The sequence below is a fragment of the Rattus norvegicus genome, chromosome 1 (genome assembly GCF_021556685.1).
Source record: "Rattus norvegicus strain SHRSP/BbbUtx chromosome 1, alternate assembly SHRSP_T2T, whole genome shotgun sequence".
In the NCBI taxonomy this organism is placed as follows: Eukaryota; Metazoa; Chordata; class Mammalia; order Rodentia; family Muridae; genus Rattus; species Rattus norvegicus.
The window spans coordinates 21744968-21764379 of NC_141534.1; the positions used below are offsets into that span (position 1 = coordinate 21744968).

A 19412-nucleotide genomic window follows, 5' to 3' on the forward strand; every position below is an offset into this window, starting at 1 on the left:
AGTCAAAGGTTTCTGACGTCTGAGTATGAAATTCATTTTTAGATAGATAGATAGGTAGATAGATAGATAGATAGATAGATAGATAGATAGATAGACAGACAGACAGACAGACAGATAAGTAGGTCGATGGGTAGATAGTTAGTGCTGGCAATTGAACCCAAGGGCTCCATTACCCAGGCTGGCAGTGAACTTTCACATTCAAGTAATTCTCTTACTTCAATCTCTTCAGCTGAGACTACAGGTGTACACCATTGCAACTAGTGTAACTAAAACAGACTCACCTTTTAACACCAAAAAAAGAAAGGGAGGGAGGGATGGAGGGACAGAGAGAGGGAGGGAGATGAAGAGAGGGAGAGTGGAGGGGGAGGGGGAAAAGGAGGAGAGGGAGAGGGAGCAAGCCAGCCAGCCAGCCAAGTCAGCCAAGCCACAGCAGGGCACACAATTCTAGCACTCAGGAGGCAGAGGCAAGAGGCAAGAGACAAGAGTTCAGAACCAGACTCTCTTACATAAGGAGTCAGAGGCCAGCCTAGACTGGACAACAGGAGACACTATCTCGAAAAAGTCAAAACCTAGACCAGAACAAAAAACCTAATGTTTTTCCTTGTTCATTCTTTCTTCTATCCAAAGAAAGTTGGATTCACTTCTGGTGAAATGAGTTAGAAAAGTGTTCCCAGTCGGGAAGTACCTATCACTCAGAATCCCTGAACTAACAGATGTTATCCTCTGCACTGGATGACAGCTCCTTCCCTGTGGCCAGACCCGTGCAGGGAGAGTACCCGTCCTGCTGGGGCTTCTGAGCAGCAGCCTTGTTCCCTTACCTTGCCTGCTCCTTACACCCAGCTCCCTCACTCCTCAGACACTGAGGGAGGCCTGTCGCGCACCCATGTCTGTCCCAGCGCATCTGCCATCCTCTGCTTTTCCCTGTCTGGACAGGCTGGCCTCCCTGCAGCGTCCTCAGCACGAGGACGACCGTTCCCTGAATTACTGACTTGTTAATCATGAGAAACAGCAGTGACGTTTGTCTTACTGATAAATCCTTTGATGCCCAAAGATTCTATTTCCATGTAGACCAGTAAACGACTGTAAGTTTCCACCAGGGCTGGAGCCAATGCGACACTGGATTTTGTATGAGCCAGTTTTATCACTCTGGTTGCAATGCTGTGAATAAGGCTGAGGAGGAAAGAAGAAGATGAGAGAGCCCATGCCTATAAGGAAGTTGTTCTTCTCAGTGGCAAATACCTACAGATCTGAAACGCAAAGGCTCCGACAGACTTGGCTCACTTGACCGGCTTAAGCTGTATCAGACACTTGGCAGTGACGTCTGAACAACTGGAAAACGCTGTGCTTTCTACAGGACTTCAGGGCTGGGGCAGTAGCTGGGCTGTGCACAGGGATCCTTCTGCTCAGGACAAAGCAAGCCCTGCACACAAACCCTGAGAGCACGACTGAGTGCTTTTAGCTAGCGTCGCTCAAACAGGTAACTAAGTACCCTTGAAGAGCGACATGTATCACATTCACCATACATTATCATATACATCACAAAATCATTTAATAAATTATTACTAAGACCCACGTGCTTGCTTCTAGCAGGGCTGTGCTCAAATGTGTCACATCTGCCAGTGAAGTGACACTCTGTGTACTGTCTGAGAGTAAAAAAGCATGGCTTTTGTAGAGCTGACACTGTGTCTGGGGAGCTACAGGCCAGTTTTCTTTGGCCTGTATACAGTGCTGTCTTAGGTTTGCGTCAGAACTTAACACTTGAGAGCAGACATTTTTGGATTGCCTAGTCCTTCTCAAGGAATCACTGTGAGCAGCTAGGATAGACAGCATCCTACTCCACTCACCAACCGAACTGTGAGCTCAAGATAAGACCCTACCGCTGTGCTGTGTGCCTCCACACGCCAGCCTCCAGTGCACTCACTCCTGCTTCTCAGCATGCTGTACCAGGCCACACCACAGCTCCAGCCTGGCTACCCTGGGCACCTGAGGTCCAGTACCAACGGAGGTTTTTCTGCCTTCCAGGAAACAAACATAACTCTAAAAGTGTTCTTGTGCACAATTCAATAAGGCAAAAGCCTTAACACTTTAAATTTCGGGACACAGCAATTCTCCTTTCAAAAAACTGTTTAGTAAAAAATGTAAGAAAAAGACTGAAGGCAAACGCAACTACAGACATCGCTCTGAGTGCTGTAAGGCAGCCTTCATCAACATCTCTTAAATAGGAAGGAGCCACCAAGCCCTCGACTCCCAGCAATGCAGAGAGGCCGCTCAGGCTTCATGAGGAACTTGGTTGTAGCAATCCACAACAGTTTTGGGGGGAAATCACGTTAAAAGATGTTTATTATGGGAGGAAAACAAGATACAACACATTTTTGTGCACAATATATAAAATCATAAATTTACTCATTGAAAAAAAGATGCAAGGATGTTTTTCCATTTTCTTGTGAAAAGGATAAAGTCCTCATCTGCCTCACACTCCTCTGCATACTCTATAGCTTCTACAGTTAACAGCATTCATTTCTGTGAAGAAGTCACTCTTAAATGCCCAGACCATACACACATATGTACGCATTTTTTTCTTTATCAATTCCCAGATAAAGAAAGGAACACACCTCATCTTGGCATGCACTGTCAGAGAATCCAGGAGGTTCATTGGTAAGGGAGTTACTGATGCTGAGGCCAGACAGCTTGTCCCGGGGAGAGGCACTCTCATAATTCCATTGCCATAAATGGTCTCTACCAGAGCGCCCATAGGTAAGGTGAAACACTCTGAATTTGTAGAATACGCATTACACAGCAGGGCGATCTTATAGTCATTCATCTGCAAACTTTTGTTTCTCAGACTCTGCTGTAGGAACCTAAGTATCACATCGGAACAGAAAAACACAAGTAACATGCATGAGGTTAATTTGTGTTTTAGTAACCTCAATCCTACTGCTGTCTTTATCTTTACCTTTAGAGACACTACGATCTCTGATGACATGCATAGTGAGTTTACGTATTAAAGCCTGGGTAATACTGGGTAATACTGGGTAATACTGGGTAATACTGGGTAATACTGGGTAATACTGGGTAATACTGGGTAATACTGCAGACGGAAGTTCATCCTAAGTTAACAATCACTACACATCTGTCGGTACACACGACACACGATGCACTATTTTAGGCTAAGTTTCAGAGAATGAAGAAATAACTTACAAATTAGTGAAAAATATTTCTATTTATTATCTGCTTAAGAAACAAATGCCTTCATTATTGGTTCTGCAATGAAAAGATGGTCATGGGTATTTCATAAACTAAAAGCCCACTGAAACGTGGCCCTCACCATGGACAGGCTCTATGGAGAGAGAGAGACCTGGAGTCCTAGAGAGGAAGTCCAGCTGCTTCCTAACACCATGACTGACATAGCTCTTTCTAAGGGGACCTCTTCTCTGAGGCATCACAGCTTTGGGACACACATCTGCTCCCTGTCTGTGGCCATACCAGGGATCATAAGATGCCTGATTCAGATCATGTCCAAATCATGAGCACTTGGGAAATGCTGAAATAGTCTCATGTTGGTAAAGATAAGATACTTTAAGTTATAATGTAAAGGTGTAATATATAAAAACCGGAGTCAGTCTTGAAAACAGACAGGAAGACACACGGGCCCATGAGAAGGCTCACTGACGCTGTTTCCGATGCTGCCCTTGGCCAGCATTACTGGCAGTGTGGAGACATCACACGCCACATGAACACTGTCAGTGCCGGTCTATAGCACTACTAACGAACGAGACATCAGGCTCCGAGTCACAACGACTTACTCGTGGTGCAGCTTCAGGGAGTGGGGTATGGGGATCTGCAGCTTGGAGTTGTCATTTTGAGCTTTTCTATTAAGATGAATCCAAATACAAGTCATTGCAAAGGCATGTGTTGACTGTGGTTTGTTAATATCAGGAACTGGGATACACTGAAAAACAGGAGTTAGCTTCATATGAATGAGATTAAATAGTCATTTGTATCTTAGAAATCCTTTACTATGTAACTCTTTAAAACTCTTATCTCAGTTTGGCTCCACTAGGTCTTGACTATTCATTAGAATGAGAGGCCTTATGGAATAACATATTAAAAGGACATTCTTGTTGGCAAGTTTCTACCTGTTAACAAAATAAAAGATGCTTAGCCAGGGTCTCCCTATCACAGAAATAAAAAACAAAGAGTGTTTAAAGTTTAATTTTGAAAAATTAAACACATCCCCAATCATATCAAATTGTGATAAATTCTATAATTCTCACAAATGTATTTCAACTTTTAAAACACAAATAAAAACACAACTCTAGGGCTGGAGACACCGTGATCCAGTCTTCTTTCCACAGAACACATACACACTAGACAAGCTTGCTCTCTCTGCTAAGCACTCAGGGATACTTACTTCCTTCTCTGGGTACAGCAGGTCAAAGAGCTTCATGACAGGGAGGAAGTCAGCAAGCGCATTTTTCTGAATACTTCCCGAGATGAACTGCAGCAGAACCCACATCAGATGGTCTCGCCCTTTAATCAGTCCTCGCCCTGCTAACTGTAAGAAATGTTACAGTACAAGTGTGCACTCGGCCACTAATGACGCGGGCAGAGAAAGCTGCGGTTCATTCTTAACAGCGCACCTTGATGTTATACTCTGGACCTCAAATGATCCACAAAGGCTCGTATACTCAGGCCTGGCTATCATCTGATGGTGATGTTGCAAGGTGGGGGAATATTGAGAAGGCGGTAGCTAGGGAGAGGAAGTTATCACTGGGAGCATGCCCTGATGTGACTATTTGGTCAGTGGTCCTTCCTCTCGTTCCTTGCCTGCTGGCTGTGATGAGGTAAATAAACATCTTTGGTCACACATTCCCTCACCACAATGTCCTGTCTTACCACAAGGTTCCTTCTCTTCCTTCTCTAAGAGAGTGACCTGGCTGAACAACCAGGGATAGAAAAGTCAAAAACGACAAAAACTCCTTGCTAATGTGCAAGCCTTCCTTCCTCACAAGCTTCTTAGCTAACGCATCACCATGCTCACTGGTGTACGACAGGGACTGACACACTTGGTGTGTGTGCTTGGAAGTCAGTATCTTAGCTTGGGTGTTCAGTAAGTACTGTGTCTCAATGCAGGACATCAAATTCACAGCCTGCTACATTGTATGTTTTTCCGTGCTCCTTTAAACTACACATATCAAAAAAAAAAATTAAACATGAGAATCAAGCTCAATATTCTGAAGGTAAGAGGTTGCTGGACTTCCCACCCTGGTGCATGTTTCTATCAAGCAGGTCTACCTCCTGTCTGCAAAGAAAAGTTGTTCTCATTCCAACCAGGAAAGGTCATAGTCTCTGGACCTCCTAGCTAAGCTCTAACTTCCTTCCTCCTGAGTGTACCTTGGCTGGCTGACAAAGCCATTGGAAAAATATCTCACACACACACACACACACACACCCCTTTTCCCCTTCCCCTCTAGCGTAAGAGTCCTTGGTGGTACTACAGTGCCTTTTCCTTTTGTATAATGTGTCCTGGCACCATGGGTATATGTAGAATGAGTGACAAACTAGAGTTTATAGTTAAAAAGAAAAGTGAAAAGTTAAAAAACCATAAAAGTTCTAAAGAAAGTAGGCACAAGGCCACATGCCTTCAATCCTAGCCCTTGGGAGCCAGAGGCAGCTGGGACTTTGTGAATTTGAGGGTGGCCTGGTCTACATAGTGAGTTCTAGACAAGTCAGGCAACATGAGAGACCCTGTCTTAAAACAAACAAATAAAATACAACTAAACAAAAGCATCATTAGGGCTCTGCCTTCTGTCCCCTCTGAACCCAGGAGCTGCAAGTGCTGAAAGCCGTCTGAGCCAAAGTAAGGGGCTGTTGGAGTGGCTCTGAGGAGGTGCCCTTTGGTCATACCTTCTGGTGGAGAGACAGAACCATATGTGGGAAACTGGCAAACTGGAAAAGCACAAAGAAAATGAGCTGGCTGGAAAGGTGCTGCCACAGGAGCTGGCTGGTTCCCCCATCGTCAAACTTCTCCTCGGTCTCAGACCTCTCCATGGCGTACACCACCAGGTCCACCAACTGGTCCTCCAGCACAGGGCAGCGCTGCTTGTGCTGTAGGGCAGAGATTGAATACAGTATTCCAAAAGCCTCCTGGTAGTTACCGAAGTCACCAGTTAACAGGCTTTAATCCTAACCCGAGGCCAAGAAGCATGGGATGGAGTTGAGGTTACGGTTAGATCTAGTCTATTAAAGCTGCATCCTGTCCTACTGGCACAGAGGAGGGTCCACGGGAACATCTATCTTTTCACGTCCTCCGCTTCCAATTCATTTTTAATTTTGATACAGAATTACAAATTACTTCAACTTGGGAAAAGGCCACCAGAGCACTGCAGATTCCTTTCTTAGGACACCAGGTTAAAGAGGACGGACGTGATAGAGAGATGCCATTATTTTTGCAATCTAACTCAAAATTGAAAGGCCTGAATTTCCAGAGATTGAAGATTTAGGGAAAGAAAATGAGGCAATAATGTAAGCCTTGTGTTTTAAAGCGATTACTCCAAGTTTACGGTTGGGCTCCTCATGTGTGACAGCAATGCTGGGTTGAAATGGAAGCCTCGTCCCTAACAGCAGAGCAGCTCATCTCAGAGCGAGGGGCATCTGCCGTCCCTCCCACGCAGGCAAACATAATGCAGCTTTAAATTAGATCACTTAAATCTAAAACAACGAGAGTTGGTTCAAACACTGACAATGAAAACGCGACTTCCCTTTCTAGAGGCAAAAAGATCTGTGCTTGTCAAAATGATGTCTAATGTGCTTTGACCGAAAGAGTTAGGCCGTATTTTAAAAGCATCTTCATTTTTTTAAAAATAAATGTTGTATTACTCAGTAGCAGGCAGTTAGAAGCCTTTCTAGTGAACACAATGACTAAAATATAGATAATTTTCCCTATACTTTAGATTTAATTATTGACGTCTTTTGCCATGAAAAAGGGATATGATTTCTTGAATTTATAGAAAAATGCAAAATGGGGACAACTCTGGAAGGAGACAAGATGCCCCATTGCCTCCCGCCCCTCCTTGCATGCTTCGCCAGCTCCACGTGGTAAGGCTCTATCATAGCTGCACTTTCTGGATGCATGCAAATAAAACAGACATCTACCCCACAGATAAGCATCGATGGTTGCTTCATCTTGTATTTTCCCAAAACCACAAGGCCATGATCACAGCTGAACCACGGTACAGGTTTACAGAGAGCAGGATTAACGCCACCAGTTTAGACTCCAGCACGTCTCCAGACGCAATTATCAGTACGAAGCAGGGCAGAGTGCAACAGACAAGACTACAGACTAGCTCTCAAGTCAGCATGCAGCTACTGTGTACAGGGCTTGAAATTCACTAGTTCTGCCAACCACCAACAACCTCAGAAAGGTGTCAGACAACACACGTCTACAGCGAGATCACTCAAAGGATGCAAAGTCAGAAAAATCTGTGAAAAGAAGGAAAGCCAGGATTTCCAGTAGGAATTTTTTTTTTTTTTATACTAGTGGTGAGAATTTGCTTCTACTGTAGAGACTAGCCAATCTGTGAACTGTCCCCGTCTGTGGTGTCTGTGGTGGTTGCCCCTGAGTCTATTTTAGGAGAAAGAGCACCTGGGTCACTCTGGAGTTTCCCTTTCTTGTATTAGCCATTTGTTTGTTTATTTAAGGGCTGGACTTTTACCTACATGGTTTCAGGCATGTTGTCATGGTAACTCAATTAATGGTTTAAAGAAGAACGCCAGAAATATGAAAATTTTGGCAAGATAAAGCAGTTGGGAATGTAAAGCTGATGGCTTTACGACATATGCTCCATCTCATGAGTACGCCCCAGCTTTTTAGTTGAGAATTAAATACACCAGTAATCTCTGCTCCGGAAGGCCTGGTATCTAATATAAGCAAACTATGGACTGGGCTAATTGTTTTGGATAAAGCTAGGCACATTCTCTAAAAGCAAACATAAAGACAGAATTACATGCTGCTTTGTCTGACAATGGGGCAGCATCAACAAAGGAAGGCCTGTGACATAAACTGAGCCCCACTTGCAAGTCTAAGTAACGTGTGAACAGGTCTAGCATCCAGCTGCCACAAGGGAGGGGGACTGGACTTATGTTGTAAAGGCAGCCTACTGTGTACACTGTTTCCAGTCTCAAAAAACAAAACGTAAGTGTGCTTTCATTTTCTGCTTTGATCTTTGTTTTAAGGCAAGGTTTTGCTATACAGCTCCGGAGAACCTGGTACTCACTACGAAGCCCAGGCTGAACTTGCGCTTGAGGCTGTCTTCCCACCCCAGCCTCCTGAGCACTCGGATTCCAGGTGTATGACACCATAGCTAGTTTGCTTTAGTTTTCAATTTCAATAAAATAAGTATGTCCAAACAAAGAGTCCTCAGCATACTTCGGATTATCTTATCAAGTGGATGGCATAAACTTTTGAAAGGTACTTTAATAATTGTATTTATAAATCACTAGACTAGCATAAATATTGAACGTTTATATCTACGTGTATATTTAGCTTAAACCTGTTTTAACAAAGAGGATATCCAATTCAGTATTTAAAAATCATTTTTCTATGTGATGGTTCAATGTGTACTAGACCCTACTTTACCCTCAACGCGACTGTGCCCAGCTTCCTTCCTACCCCTGGCCAACTGTACATGACAGTGCTCCTCTGTCCCCACTCAGACCCACTACTAAGTGGCATGGGACACTTCTGCAATAACAGCTCACTTTTGCATTAAACATTTTGCTAATTTTACTTACAAGGGGTTGTGAGTAGTAATTTAAATGACTTTTAATACTGCCTTCAGAACAAGCTGGGAGAAATAAATCCCTCAGTTCTAGTGGTTCCTACTTTAACCATGGAGGCTGTAATCAGAACTGGGTCCCTGTGGTAGCACTAGCTCCCAGAGTCACTGCAGAGAGGTGGCAGCCAGAGCCTACACACAGCACACCAAGCTCCGGAAGTATAGTGACTTATGATGCTTTTATTCATAGGGAAAACACTAGAAAGTCTATGTCAACACAGAACACATCATTTCTTTTGTTCCACTGCTGTTTCAACACTCTACGCTGGCTGTGGTTGTAGAACTGAGCTATTTATGACCTATCTACGACTGATTTTAGGATTAACCATAGCCCAATTCCTACTGGAAAATGTAATATGGACAGGTCATAAAGTCTCCAAGCTTTAATTGTTGCACTGTTAGAGAAAGGACAAGAAAGTACAGCACAGGGTATACAGTTCTGTAATGATAGAAGATGATTTGATTTGTTTTATTCATATGGATTGATACTGCTGGTTCTCCTTTCGTACCCTACTTTCCACATGTAAAATAATACACCAAGGCACTTCGGCATATTATCTTGCATCTGTAGATCCCTTCACTACAGTTACCTAAGACAACAATTACTGATGAATTGTGAATTTTTGACAATGTTTACACTATGGTGGGACCAATAGTAATAATGTTCTGTCAGCATTTCCATTATAAACTTTATTTTTTATGGATTTATGCCTTAGTCATAAACTTTTTATAGGTTGAAACTTGTTATTAAAATGATCAGATCATAAAAACTCTTCTTGAAGTATTTTGTCAATTTCTATTTTGAGGACAACTGCCTCCTTTCAAGGAAGAGGGGAGCCATAATAGCTAAGGCTATCTGGAGAGGAGGGGAGCCATAATAGCTAAGGCTATCTGGAGAGGAGGGGAGCAATAGGTGGCTAAGGCTATCTGGGGGACGTACTTACAGCTCAAATGTCAGTTAGCCACCAAATTATAAAAAGAATGAGCGAGTATGGCAAAATGCTTACTCAAACTTCGTCTTCAGACGAAGCGTGAAGCATTCTTGCACAGTTAGCTAATACTTACCTCTAACTCAAGTGAAAGCGGGTGAGAGTTAATGTGACAGGCTACAAGAGGTAACTGTCAGGTACTTGGGTGGTCAGGGAGTTTCAGTTTCACTTCACAAAGGCTCTTCCAAACAAGGAAACTTGGTAAAAATTTTTTAGAAGGAAAAAAAAATGAAAATAATAAAAGAGGTGTTGCTACTGTGGTGAGTTTGGCATGCAGTTTCAACACTGAGCAAGTTTTATGGCCAAGCCGTATGTCCGTAAAAATAGGGCTTTATCAATGGAAGCACTGGCACAACCTTCACTATGGTATTGCAAACAGCAACGCTACCTTACAGAGCCTGGAAAGAGCATCTCCTTAAAATCAAAACGCTGTTCGATTTTAATATGCTGGGCTCAAAAACTGTTAACAAAAATGTACTGGAACCACAATTCTGCTTAAGCTCTCAAAGGTGCGAAGCCCAGAATGGACCTGGGGCTGCACCAAGAGTTCAGCTTATCAGACGTAGCACAGTGGTTGTCTCCTGCCACAGGCGGGCCGCACCTGAGGAGCCCGCTCTACGAGAAGGGCACATCTGGCAAAGACTGACAAAGGCAGGTGTTTGTCAAGAGGTGTGGGGTCACCTAAGAGTGTGACGTTTCTTAGTCAATCCCCATGGTTCCAAAAAGACTTCCCTGTTTAGAGCTTACCACTCCGACCTTTGAAGGCAGCATATCGCTATGAAAATGTTCGGTTTTTCATTCCTTTTTGAAATTGTTCTGGTTTTTAAGGCAAATCAACACAAGTATTTTTGTTGTTGTTATTTGTTTTTTTAGTAGCCTGGAAAGATATGAGGCTGCCGCCAATCTTCCCTCTCTGAAAACTCCATCAGGGCTGCCTTTAGCCCTGAAATGAAAACAGTAAAACGGAGATGGGGAAACAACCAAAAACTGACAGGTTTACTGAGTGCCAAGTGTTGTCTCTTTCTTTAAAAAGAAAAAAAAAAAAAAAAACCAAAAAACCAAGAAACCAAAAAAATATATATATTATATATACATATATATTTCAAAAAAACCACAAAAAACAAAAACCATCCACCAAAAAGAACTCTCACATCCCAAGAAAGGTTTCAGTGGCCTTGGTCTCAGACGGCCCCGCCAATTTCAAGCCCCGACCGACCATACACGTACTGTCTAAATGAATCAGCGGCTACAAAGCGGCCAGCGTATCGTTAGTCACAATACAACAGTAAGGTTGTGAACATACCTGCGCAATGTTCAAGGTCTAGAGCATTGGAGGATGGGCAGGACAAGACAGGACAGAACAAAAATAAAGGAAGAAAAAAAGAAAAGACAAAACGGTGACTATGAGGCCAGCCTCAAGGAACCCCCAGTCAGCACAAACCCGCCCACATGTCAACCACCAACACACCAAAAAGAAAAAAAGAAAAAAATTAAAAAACAAAAAAAGAAAAGAAAAAAAAGAAAGAAAGAAATAGAAAAAGTCAGCAAGGCGGCCACTCGGAGGGTATCAGGGTTATAAAAATACACCCAAACAACAACAACAAAAGGTCCAAAAATATGGTTAAGTCATGTGTAGGTTTCTCTGGCAAAGGGGGACTTGAAACTGGCCTTATAGGAAAAAAGCAATGCAGAACAAACCAATTTTAGAAATACCTCCCTTTAAATTTAAACATCCTTAACGCAATATTAAACCACAGCATACACTGTCGAGTAACCTGCGTACTGAAAAGGTCATCAAAGGGTTCTGAACTGTGTTGCTCGGTGAGCTACAGCAGAGAAAACAGCACAGTGCACATGAGATCTACAGACGTAAGGCCTCTAGCGTAGTACAGTACCTGCTTGTTTAAACCTAGCATATTGCAGACCATATCCCTGGAGTAAGGCTGCTCCAGTACATATCTCAACAAAGCAGTCTGGGGTTCAAACAGATCCTTTAAAGGAAATAAAAGAGACATTACTGCTCCAAGACTAGCAAAGGTGAACTCAAATGATGAAGAATTAAGAGGAGAATCTCCTCCAGCACTGGTTACTTCCCCCAGTAGGAAAATCTCCTGGGAAAATGACATTTACTGCGAACAGGTTAGGTTCCCACCCAGCATTCTCATTTCAAAACCAAGGTGAAAGCCTTCAGCAAGACCTTTTAAGGATTAAAAGTCAAGACAACACTTGAATGGATCTTGTCATTTCCCCTGTTCCTGAAAACATTTAGTTTCCCCTTTAGAGACTACTTAAGATGCCAATATTATAGTTGTCAGTTTAGATAGGCCTCTGTCCTTGGCCGTGTTTCTTAGACATAATGAAGCATCCCAAGTTTCTACGTAACTGAACACACAATTTCTTATACATCCAAACTTAGAACCTTTTTCTGAGTTTACAGTTTTTTCATAAGTATCTCTTGTACTCCCTCAGTATAAGCTGCTGGGCTCCATGTCTCTAGCAAGACTGGTAAAGTGGACTCACCATTTAAACACACAGCTTAGGAAAGCAGTGCTTTGCCTATGCCCTTCAGTGACCCTTACCTCACAGCCAGCTGTCCTACAAGAGTGGCTCTTACAGCACATGCGCAGGAAGATCCTGTCTTACCCTGACTGAGTCTGCATGTTTGCTGGAGTGTCTGAGCCATCAACCAGTGTCCTAACACATGTCCCATCCTTACTTCTGTGTGTGCTGCCAGAACCATCACTTGGACAGTCACTGCCAAGTTTACTTCAGATACTACTTGTATAACGGTCACTTGGTTGCAATTGTTTTTAATAGATATCTTAGATGGAATTCTGAAAGAAATGGGATGAGGGGAGAGCAAATTAAACTGATTTTGTGTGAATATCTAATTGTGGTTTTTGAGATTAGGTTTCTTTGTGTAATCCTGGCTACCCTGGACTCACTTTGTAGACCAGGCTGGCTTCAAACTCAGCGAGGTCTGCCTGCCTCTTCATCCTGAGTGCTGGGATTAAAGGTATGTGCCACAATACCCGGCTTTAAACTGATTTTAAAGATATGCTTTAAAAAAAAACTGTACTAGATAAATTTTGAAGTAAAACTCAAGAACAATTATTGCTTTCATAAACATGTTTCCTTTTCAATAGACAGATCCTTACCCTCAGTTCACCCCAGTTCTCTCCTGGCTTATTGCTCCTTTCTCCACTTGTGCTATTAAATATGTGCAGAAATAACAGGAAGGCACACACACATCCCCTTCAAGTAATAATTTTAAAGGATTCCTTGTGAGGCTGGAGGGATGGCTGCTCTTCCCGAGGGCCAGGGTTCAATTCCCAGCATCCACTGGGAAGCTCATAACCACTTAGAACTCTCACTGTGGGGGACCTGTCACCCCTCAGGCACTGTATTCACGTGGCACATAAAACCAGAACATGCAGACTCAGCTTCTCCCAGAAGCTTCGGAGACAGGAGCACTGGTCTAGAACTTGCTCTAAAGCCTAGGATGGCTTGGGTCTCATAGTCACCTCTTGCCTCATCACTCCGAATCCTAGGGATATGAGCCACAAGTAGCTGTGTAGGTACAGTTCTAATGACAACCAGACTGGAGCCAGCACAATCTGCAAGACTGCTCATCAGTGCAGTTAGGGATCGCTGCTTCTAAGCAGAAAAATGCCCCAGTTTCCGTGATCACAATTTGTCATAAACATGGCTGTAAGGAGAATTTTCTGCTTAGAAATCTAACCAAAGCGCCAAATGTTGTCTTCCAAGGTTATCACTCTTCCCAAAGATGACAAGTGTAAATGCCAAAAGAATAGTAATGTGTGTATGTCCTGAGTTCAAATCCAGGTCTTCATTTTATTTTTTTAATGTAGAGCCTTAGACAAGAACTGTACTTAGAATGTTTGTATTCTTTAGCAGAGGTGTACCACTGAGGCAAATCCACATCCACAGAGTATACTGGGGTAGGGGACAGACATAGCCACAGGTGGTGGCATGGTGCCTTCCCAGCACTGCCAGCTCAAGGCTGACTATGGAGTCCGGGCCAGCCACGGTTACACAGCAAGACCATAGCAAAAGAAACCGATATCTAAGACTAAACCAAAGCACACACCATGAAATATAATAAGCCATAAGCTACCTCTCTTGAGAACATTTACTTCTCTAGACTATTAAGGGGTGATCTGGCATCAAACACTTGACAAAGCAGTATATAGACATAGATATGCTTTTTCTTTTTCTTTTCTTTTTCTTTTTTTGAGGATTTTTAAAAAATTGTATATTTTATTTATTTACATTTCAAATGTTATCCCTTTTCCAGTTTCCCCTCTGGAAACCCCCTATCCCATCCTCCCTCCCCCTACTTCTATGAGGGTGCTCCCCCACCCTCCCGCTCACCCACTAGATGGCCAAGCCTACACTGGGTTTAAAACACACCTTATCGTATGGCAAAAGGCCTTTCAAGGGAAAGCGGAGAGTTGCAGGGTCCAGTTTCCATGAGTTACAGATGGCTCCCGAGTTGTTCACAACTGGCAGAAGACTGCAACGGCCTGCACACATTACAAAAACATGTCCGTGTGAATGTGGCCAAGGCACTGGCAGGCCCTTCATCCTCTCAGTATCTAATGAGTATGCTTACTGAGCCAGGCTCCGGTTTAAATTGCCTGCAACAGTGTCAGCAGGACACTGAAGCGTGGCAGTTTTTATTGTGTATATTTCTCCCAGATGGCTGAATGATTAATCCGTACAAGGCTTCTAAATGCAAAACGGTTGCCCTCTGTTTAAGGGTTTAGGGCAGAACTCAGTACAGTTCAGTCCATAAGCCAAACCTAGAGGCTATCTGCTTTTGCAAGTTGTACACGATGAAGTCGCTCGAGCACCTCTGCAGTCCGGCAGCAGAGCTGCTACAGACCAAACACAACACACAGCTTCCAATGTTTACCAGACAGACCTGCAGGGAGAGCCTGAGGCCTCGACTCCACATCATCTTCACTCCCATATTTCATTTAATGACATTAATATTCAGCTACAAAAACTAGAGAGCTCAGGATTTATGTAGTTTCTCTTTATACGCCCAGTGTCAAAAGCAGCGCAGACTCATAAGAAATGCTCAACATCTGGTCAATTTTTAAAAAGCCTGTATTCCCAGACAGTTACGAGGCTGCTGTAATCTCTAAAACAATCTGGAAATATATAAAGGAATTTCAAGGATAGTAAACGATTGCATCAAGCATAAGGAAACAGAGCTAAAGAGAAAGTGCGTGTGGACTACAGTGCCTGGGCTTCGGCACCGGGGCTACAATGGACTGAAGAATCCGGACTTCTCATTACTCTGCCACAGAACCTTGCAGACATTTCCAGGGGCCAGGAACAGAGCTCATGTGCTAGATTGGTCAGCAGGCATGCAGCCCTGGGTTCTCTCCCCACAAACACACAAACTGAGTGTGGCAGGAAAGAGGAGAATCAGATGTTCACAATCACAGTTGCCTACATAATTTCAGGCCAGCCTGGGTTATATGAACTGTGTCTTAAAAAAGCCAAAATCAAAATATAATGAAAGGTGTGCCCAGCTAATTAAAACATACAAAATAAATAGTGTTTCTAGTCAGATGAAAGCCAACTGCTGGAATAGTCTTATGTAAAAGTTGCCGCAGACTAAGATTTCTGTCTTTGCCTTATCCAAAGCACCTAAAAATAAACATTATTTTCTAGACTGCTACAAAGTGGCGGGTCACACCTAAGAGGCCATCCTTCAGCTAAGTCCAAAAGATCCCTGGTCACTTAAGATACAGGTTTATGTAATACGCTAAGTGTACTTTAAACGTATCTTACCACAAATGGAGTTTATCCTCGCTGTGGGCCTGAAGGTATCCACAAAGTCTGATACCAAGTTTCCTAGTAACTAGAAGAAAAAGAAAATAAATATACAAGCAAGGTTATCCTGCATCTCTGAGCATCATCTACAGAAACTGAGGTAACACACAAGCATTAGTGCAAAGTCTAGCACAGACAATTACTTAAGGACTAGTGTGCTCTCTCCTTTTCTTCCAAACACTTGTTACTCCATATGTCCCTAAGTTGAGCCAAGTCATACCACTGCATCCTTACCTAGTCAATGAACCTGTATAGTTTTTAAGGACATAAGAACTGTTTTGGGAGTTGAACTGGTCCCATAGCTCTTTGTACCCAAATCCCATGGGGGAGAGAGCTGGAATCTCAGAAGTGTGAACATTCCTGAGAGCTCAGGGGAGACCACCACTTCTGCTCACATTCCTGGCACAAGAGGAACCCACCTAGAGCCCTCTGGACACAGGAACCTAGGAGCAGTGAGGGGTAGGATCCTTCTAGTCTCTGCCTGGGCCCAGAGCCAGTCACCAGGGGTGCTGATACAGCTGAGAGCAGAGAAACACCACTTCTGCTCCGAGGGACCCGCCTGGAGCCCTCAGGACACATGAACTCCGGAGCAGTCTGGACAGGACCCTTCCAGTTTCTGCCTGCGCCTAGAGCTGACACGGACCCACAGCTCTCTATACCCATGCTGGGAAAAGCCACTCTCCAGGAGAGCTGACACACAGGCCTACAGGAGGGTCAAAAAACTGTCAGAGACAGCAAAGCCAGCTAACACCAGACACAGATGGCAAGAGGCAAGCACAGGAACCTAAGCAACAGAAACCAAGACTACCTGGCATCATCAGAGCCCAGTTCTCCCACCAGAGCAAATACTGGATATCCAAACACACCGGAAAAGCAAGATTTGGATTTAAAACCACATTTTATGATGTTGATGATGGAGGACTTTAAGAAGGACATAAATAACTCCCTTAAAGAAATACAGGACAACATAAGTAAACAAGGAGAAGTCCTTAAAGAGAAAACAAACAAACAAATCCCTTAAAGAATTACAGGAAAACACAACCAAACAGGTGAAGGAAATGAACAAAACCATCCAGGATTTAAAATGGAAATAGAAACAATAGTGAAATCACAAAGGGAAACAACCCTGGAGAGATAGAAAACCTAGGGAAGAGATCAGGAGTCATAGATGCAAGCATCACCAACAGAATACAAGAGATAGAAGAGAGAATCTCAGGATCAGAAGATACCATAGAAAACATTGACAAAATCATCAAAGATAATGTAAAATGCAAAAAGCTCCTAGCCCAAAACATCCAGGAAATCCAGGACACAATGAGAAAATCAAACTTAACAATAATAGGTATAGAAGAGAGTGAAGACTCCAAACTTAAAGGGACAGTAAATATCTTCAACAAAATTATAGAAGAAAACTTCCCTAACCTAAAGAAAGAGATCCCCATAAACATACAAGAAGCCTACAGAACTCCAAATAGATCGGACCAGAAAAGAAACTCCTCCCGTCACATAATAGTGAAAACACCAAATATACAAAACAAAGAAAGAATTTTAAAACCAGTAAGGGAAAAAGGTCAAGTAACATATAAAGGCAGACCTATCAGAATTACACCAGACTTCTCACCAGAGACTATGAAAGCCAGAAGATCCTGGACAGATGTCATACAGACCCTAAGAGAACACAAATGCCAGCCCAGGTTACTGTATCCTGCAAAACTCTCAATTAACATAGATGTAGAAACCAAGATATTCCATGACAAAACCAAATTTACACAATATCTTTCTACAAATCCAGCCCTACAAAGGATAATAGATGGAAAACTCCAACACAAGGAGGAAAACAACACCCTAGAAAAAGGAGGAAAATAATCTCCTTACAAGGAAACCAAAAGAGACACACAAACATAACTCCCCCTATCACAACGAAAATAACAGGAAGCTACAATCACTGTTCCTTAATATCTCTCAACATCAATGGACTCAATCCCCCAATAAAAAGACAGACTAAGAGACTGTTAGCATTTTGCTGCCTACAGGAAACACACCTCAGAGACAAAGACAGACACTACTTCAGAGTAAAAGGCTGGAAAACAACTTTCCAAGCAAATGGCCTGAGGAAACAAGCTGGAGTAGCCATTCTAATATCAAATAAATTTGACTTTCAACCAAAAGTTATCAAAAAAGATAAGGAAGGACACTTCATATTCATCAAAGGAAAAATCCACCAAGATGAATTCTCAATCCTAAATATCTATGCTGCAAATACAAGGGCACCTACATTAATAAAACAAACCTTACTAAAGTTCAAATCACACAAATTGCACCTCACACAGTAATAGTAGGAGATTTCAACACCCCACTCTCATCAATGGACAGATCATGGAAACAGAAATTAAACAGAGACATAGACAGACTAAGAGAAGTCATGAACCAAATGGACTTAACAGATATTTATAGAACATTTCATCCTAAAACAAAAGTACACAGCTTCTTCTCACCACCTCATGGTACCTTCTCCAAAATTGACCATATAAAACCATCACAAAACAGGCCTCAACAAATATGAGAAGATTGAAATAATCCCAGGCATCCTATCAGATCACCACACACTAAGACTGTCTTCAATAACAACAATAAGGAAAGCCCATATATACATGGAAGTTGAACAATGCTGTACTCAATGATAACTTAGTCAAGGAAGAAATAAAGAAAGAAATTAAAGACTTCTTAGAACTTAATGAAAATTAAGGCGCGATATACCCAAACTTATGGGACACAATGAAAGCAGTGCTAAGAGGAGAACTCATGGGGTTGGGGATTTGGCTCAGTGGCAGAGCGCTTGCCTAGGAAGCGCAAGGCCCTGGGTTCGGTCCCCAGCTCCGAAAAAAAGAACCAAAAAAAAAAAAAAAAAAAAAGAGGAGAACTCATAGCTCTGAGAGCCTGCAAAAAGAAATAGGAGAGAGCATACATCAGCCACTTGACAACACACCTAAAAGCTCTAGAACAAAAAGAAGCAAATACACCCAAGAGGAGTAAAAGGCAGGAAATAATCAAACTCAGGGCTGAAATCGACCAAGTAGAAACAAAAAGGACTGTACAAATAATCAACAAAACCAGGGGCTAGTACTTTGAGAAAATCAAAAAGATAGATAAACCATTAGCCAGACTAACCAGAGGGCACAGAGAGTGTAACCAAATTAATAAAATCAGAAATGAAAAAGGAGACATAACAACAGAATCAGAAGAAATTAAAAAAAACAACAGCAGATCCTACTATAAAAGCCTATATTCAACAAAACTGGAAAATCTGGAGGAAATGGACAATTTTCTAGACAAATACGAAGTACCAAAATTAAATCAGGATCAGATAAACAATCTAAACAACCCCATAACTCCTAAAGAAATAGAAGCAGTTATTAAGAGTCTCCCAACCAAAGAGCCCAGGTCCAGATGGGTCTGCAGAATTCTATCAGACCTTCATAGAAGACCTCATACCAATACTGTCCAAACAATTCCACCAAATTGAAACAGAAGGGACACTACCCAATTCCTTCTATGAAGCCATAATTACACTTATACCTAAACCACACAAAGACCCAACAAAGAAAGAGAACTTCAGAACAATTTCCTTTATGAATATCGACACAAAAATACTCAATAAAATTCTTGCAAACCAAATCCAAGAACTCATCAAAATGATCACCCATCATGATTAAGT

The 19412-nt window shown here is 42.5% G+C and overlaps 1 protein-coding gene across 4 annotated transcripts in view; it reads right to left on the minus strand.

Annotated features, from left to right (window-relative positions):
- Med23 (mediator complex subunit 23) overlaps positions 1–19412 on the minus strand; it is a 47376-nt gene that overhangs the window by 16870 nt on the left and 11094 nt on the right. Inside the window, exons 8-16 of one of the 4 annotated variants that reach the window (XM_087566191.1) lie at positions 15656–15725; positions 14261–14373; positions 11722–11817; positions 11130–11147; positions 5908–6108; positions 4412–4555; positions 3804–3949; positions 2613–2858; positions 1028–1170 (exon numbers count right to left, since the gene is read on the minus strand). In XM_087566191.1, coding sequence (XP_087422317.1) covers positions 1028–1170; positions 2613–2858; positions 3804–3949; positions 4412–4555; positions 5908–6108; positions 11130–11147; positions 11722–11817; positions 14261–14373; positions 15656–15725 — 1177 coding nt within the window. Of the gene's footprint in view, positions 1–1027; positions 1171–2612; positions 2859–3803; positions 3950–4411; positions 4556–5907; positions 6109–11129; positions 11148–11702; positions 11818–14260; positions 14374–15655; positions 15726–19412 lie in introns of all 4 variants that reach the window. The other 3 variants (NM_001277054.1, XM_087566213.1, XM_087566202.1) reach the window with 3 other exon arrangements.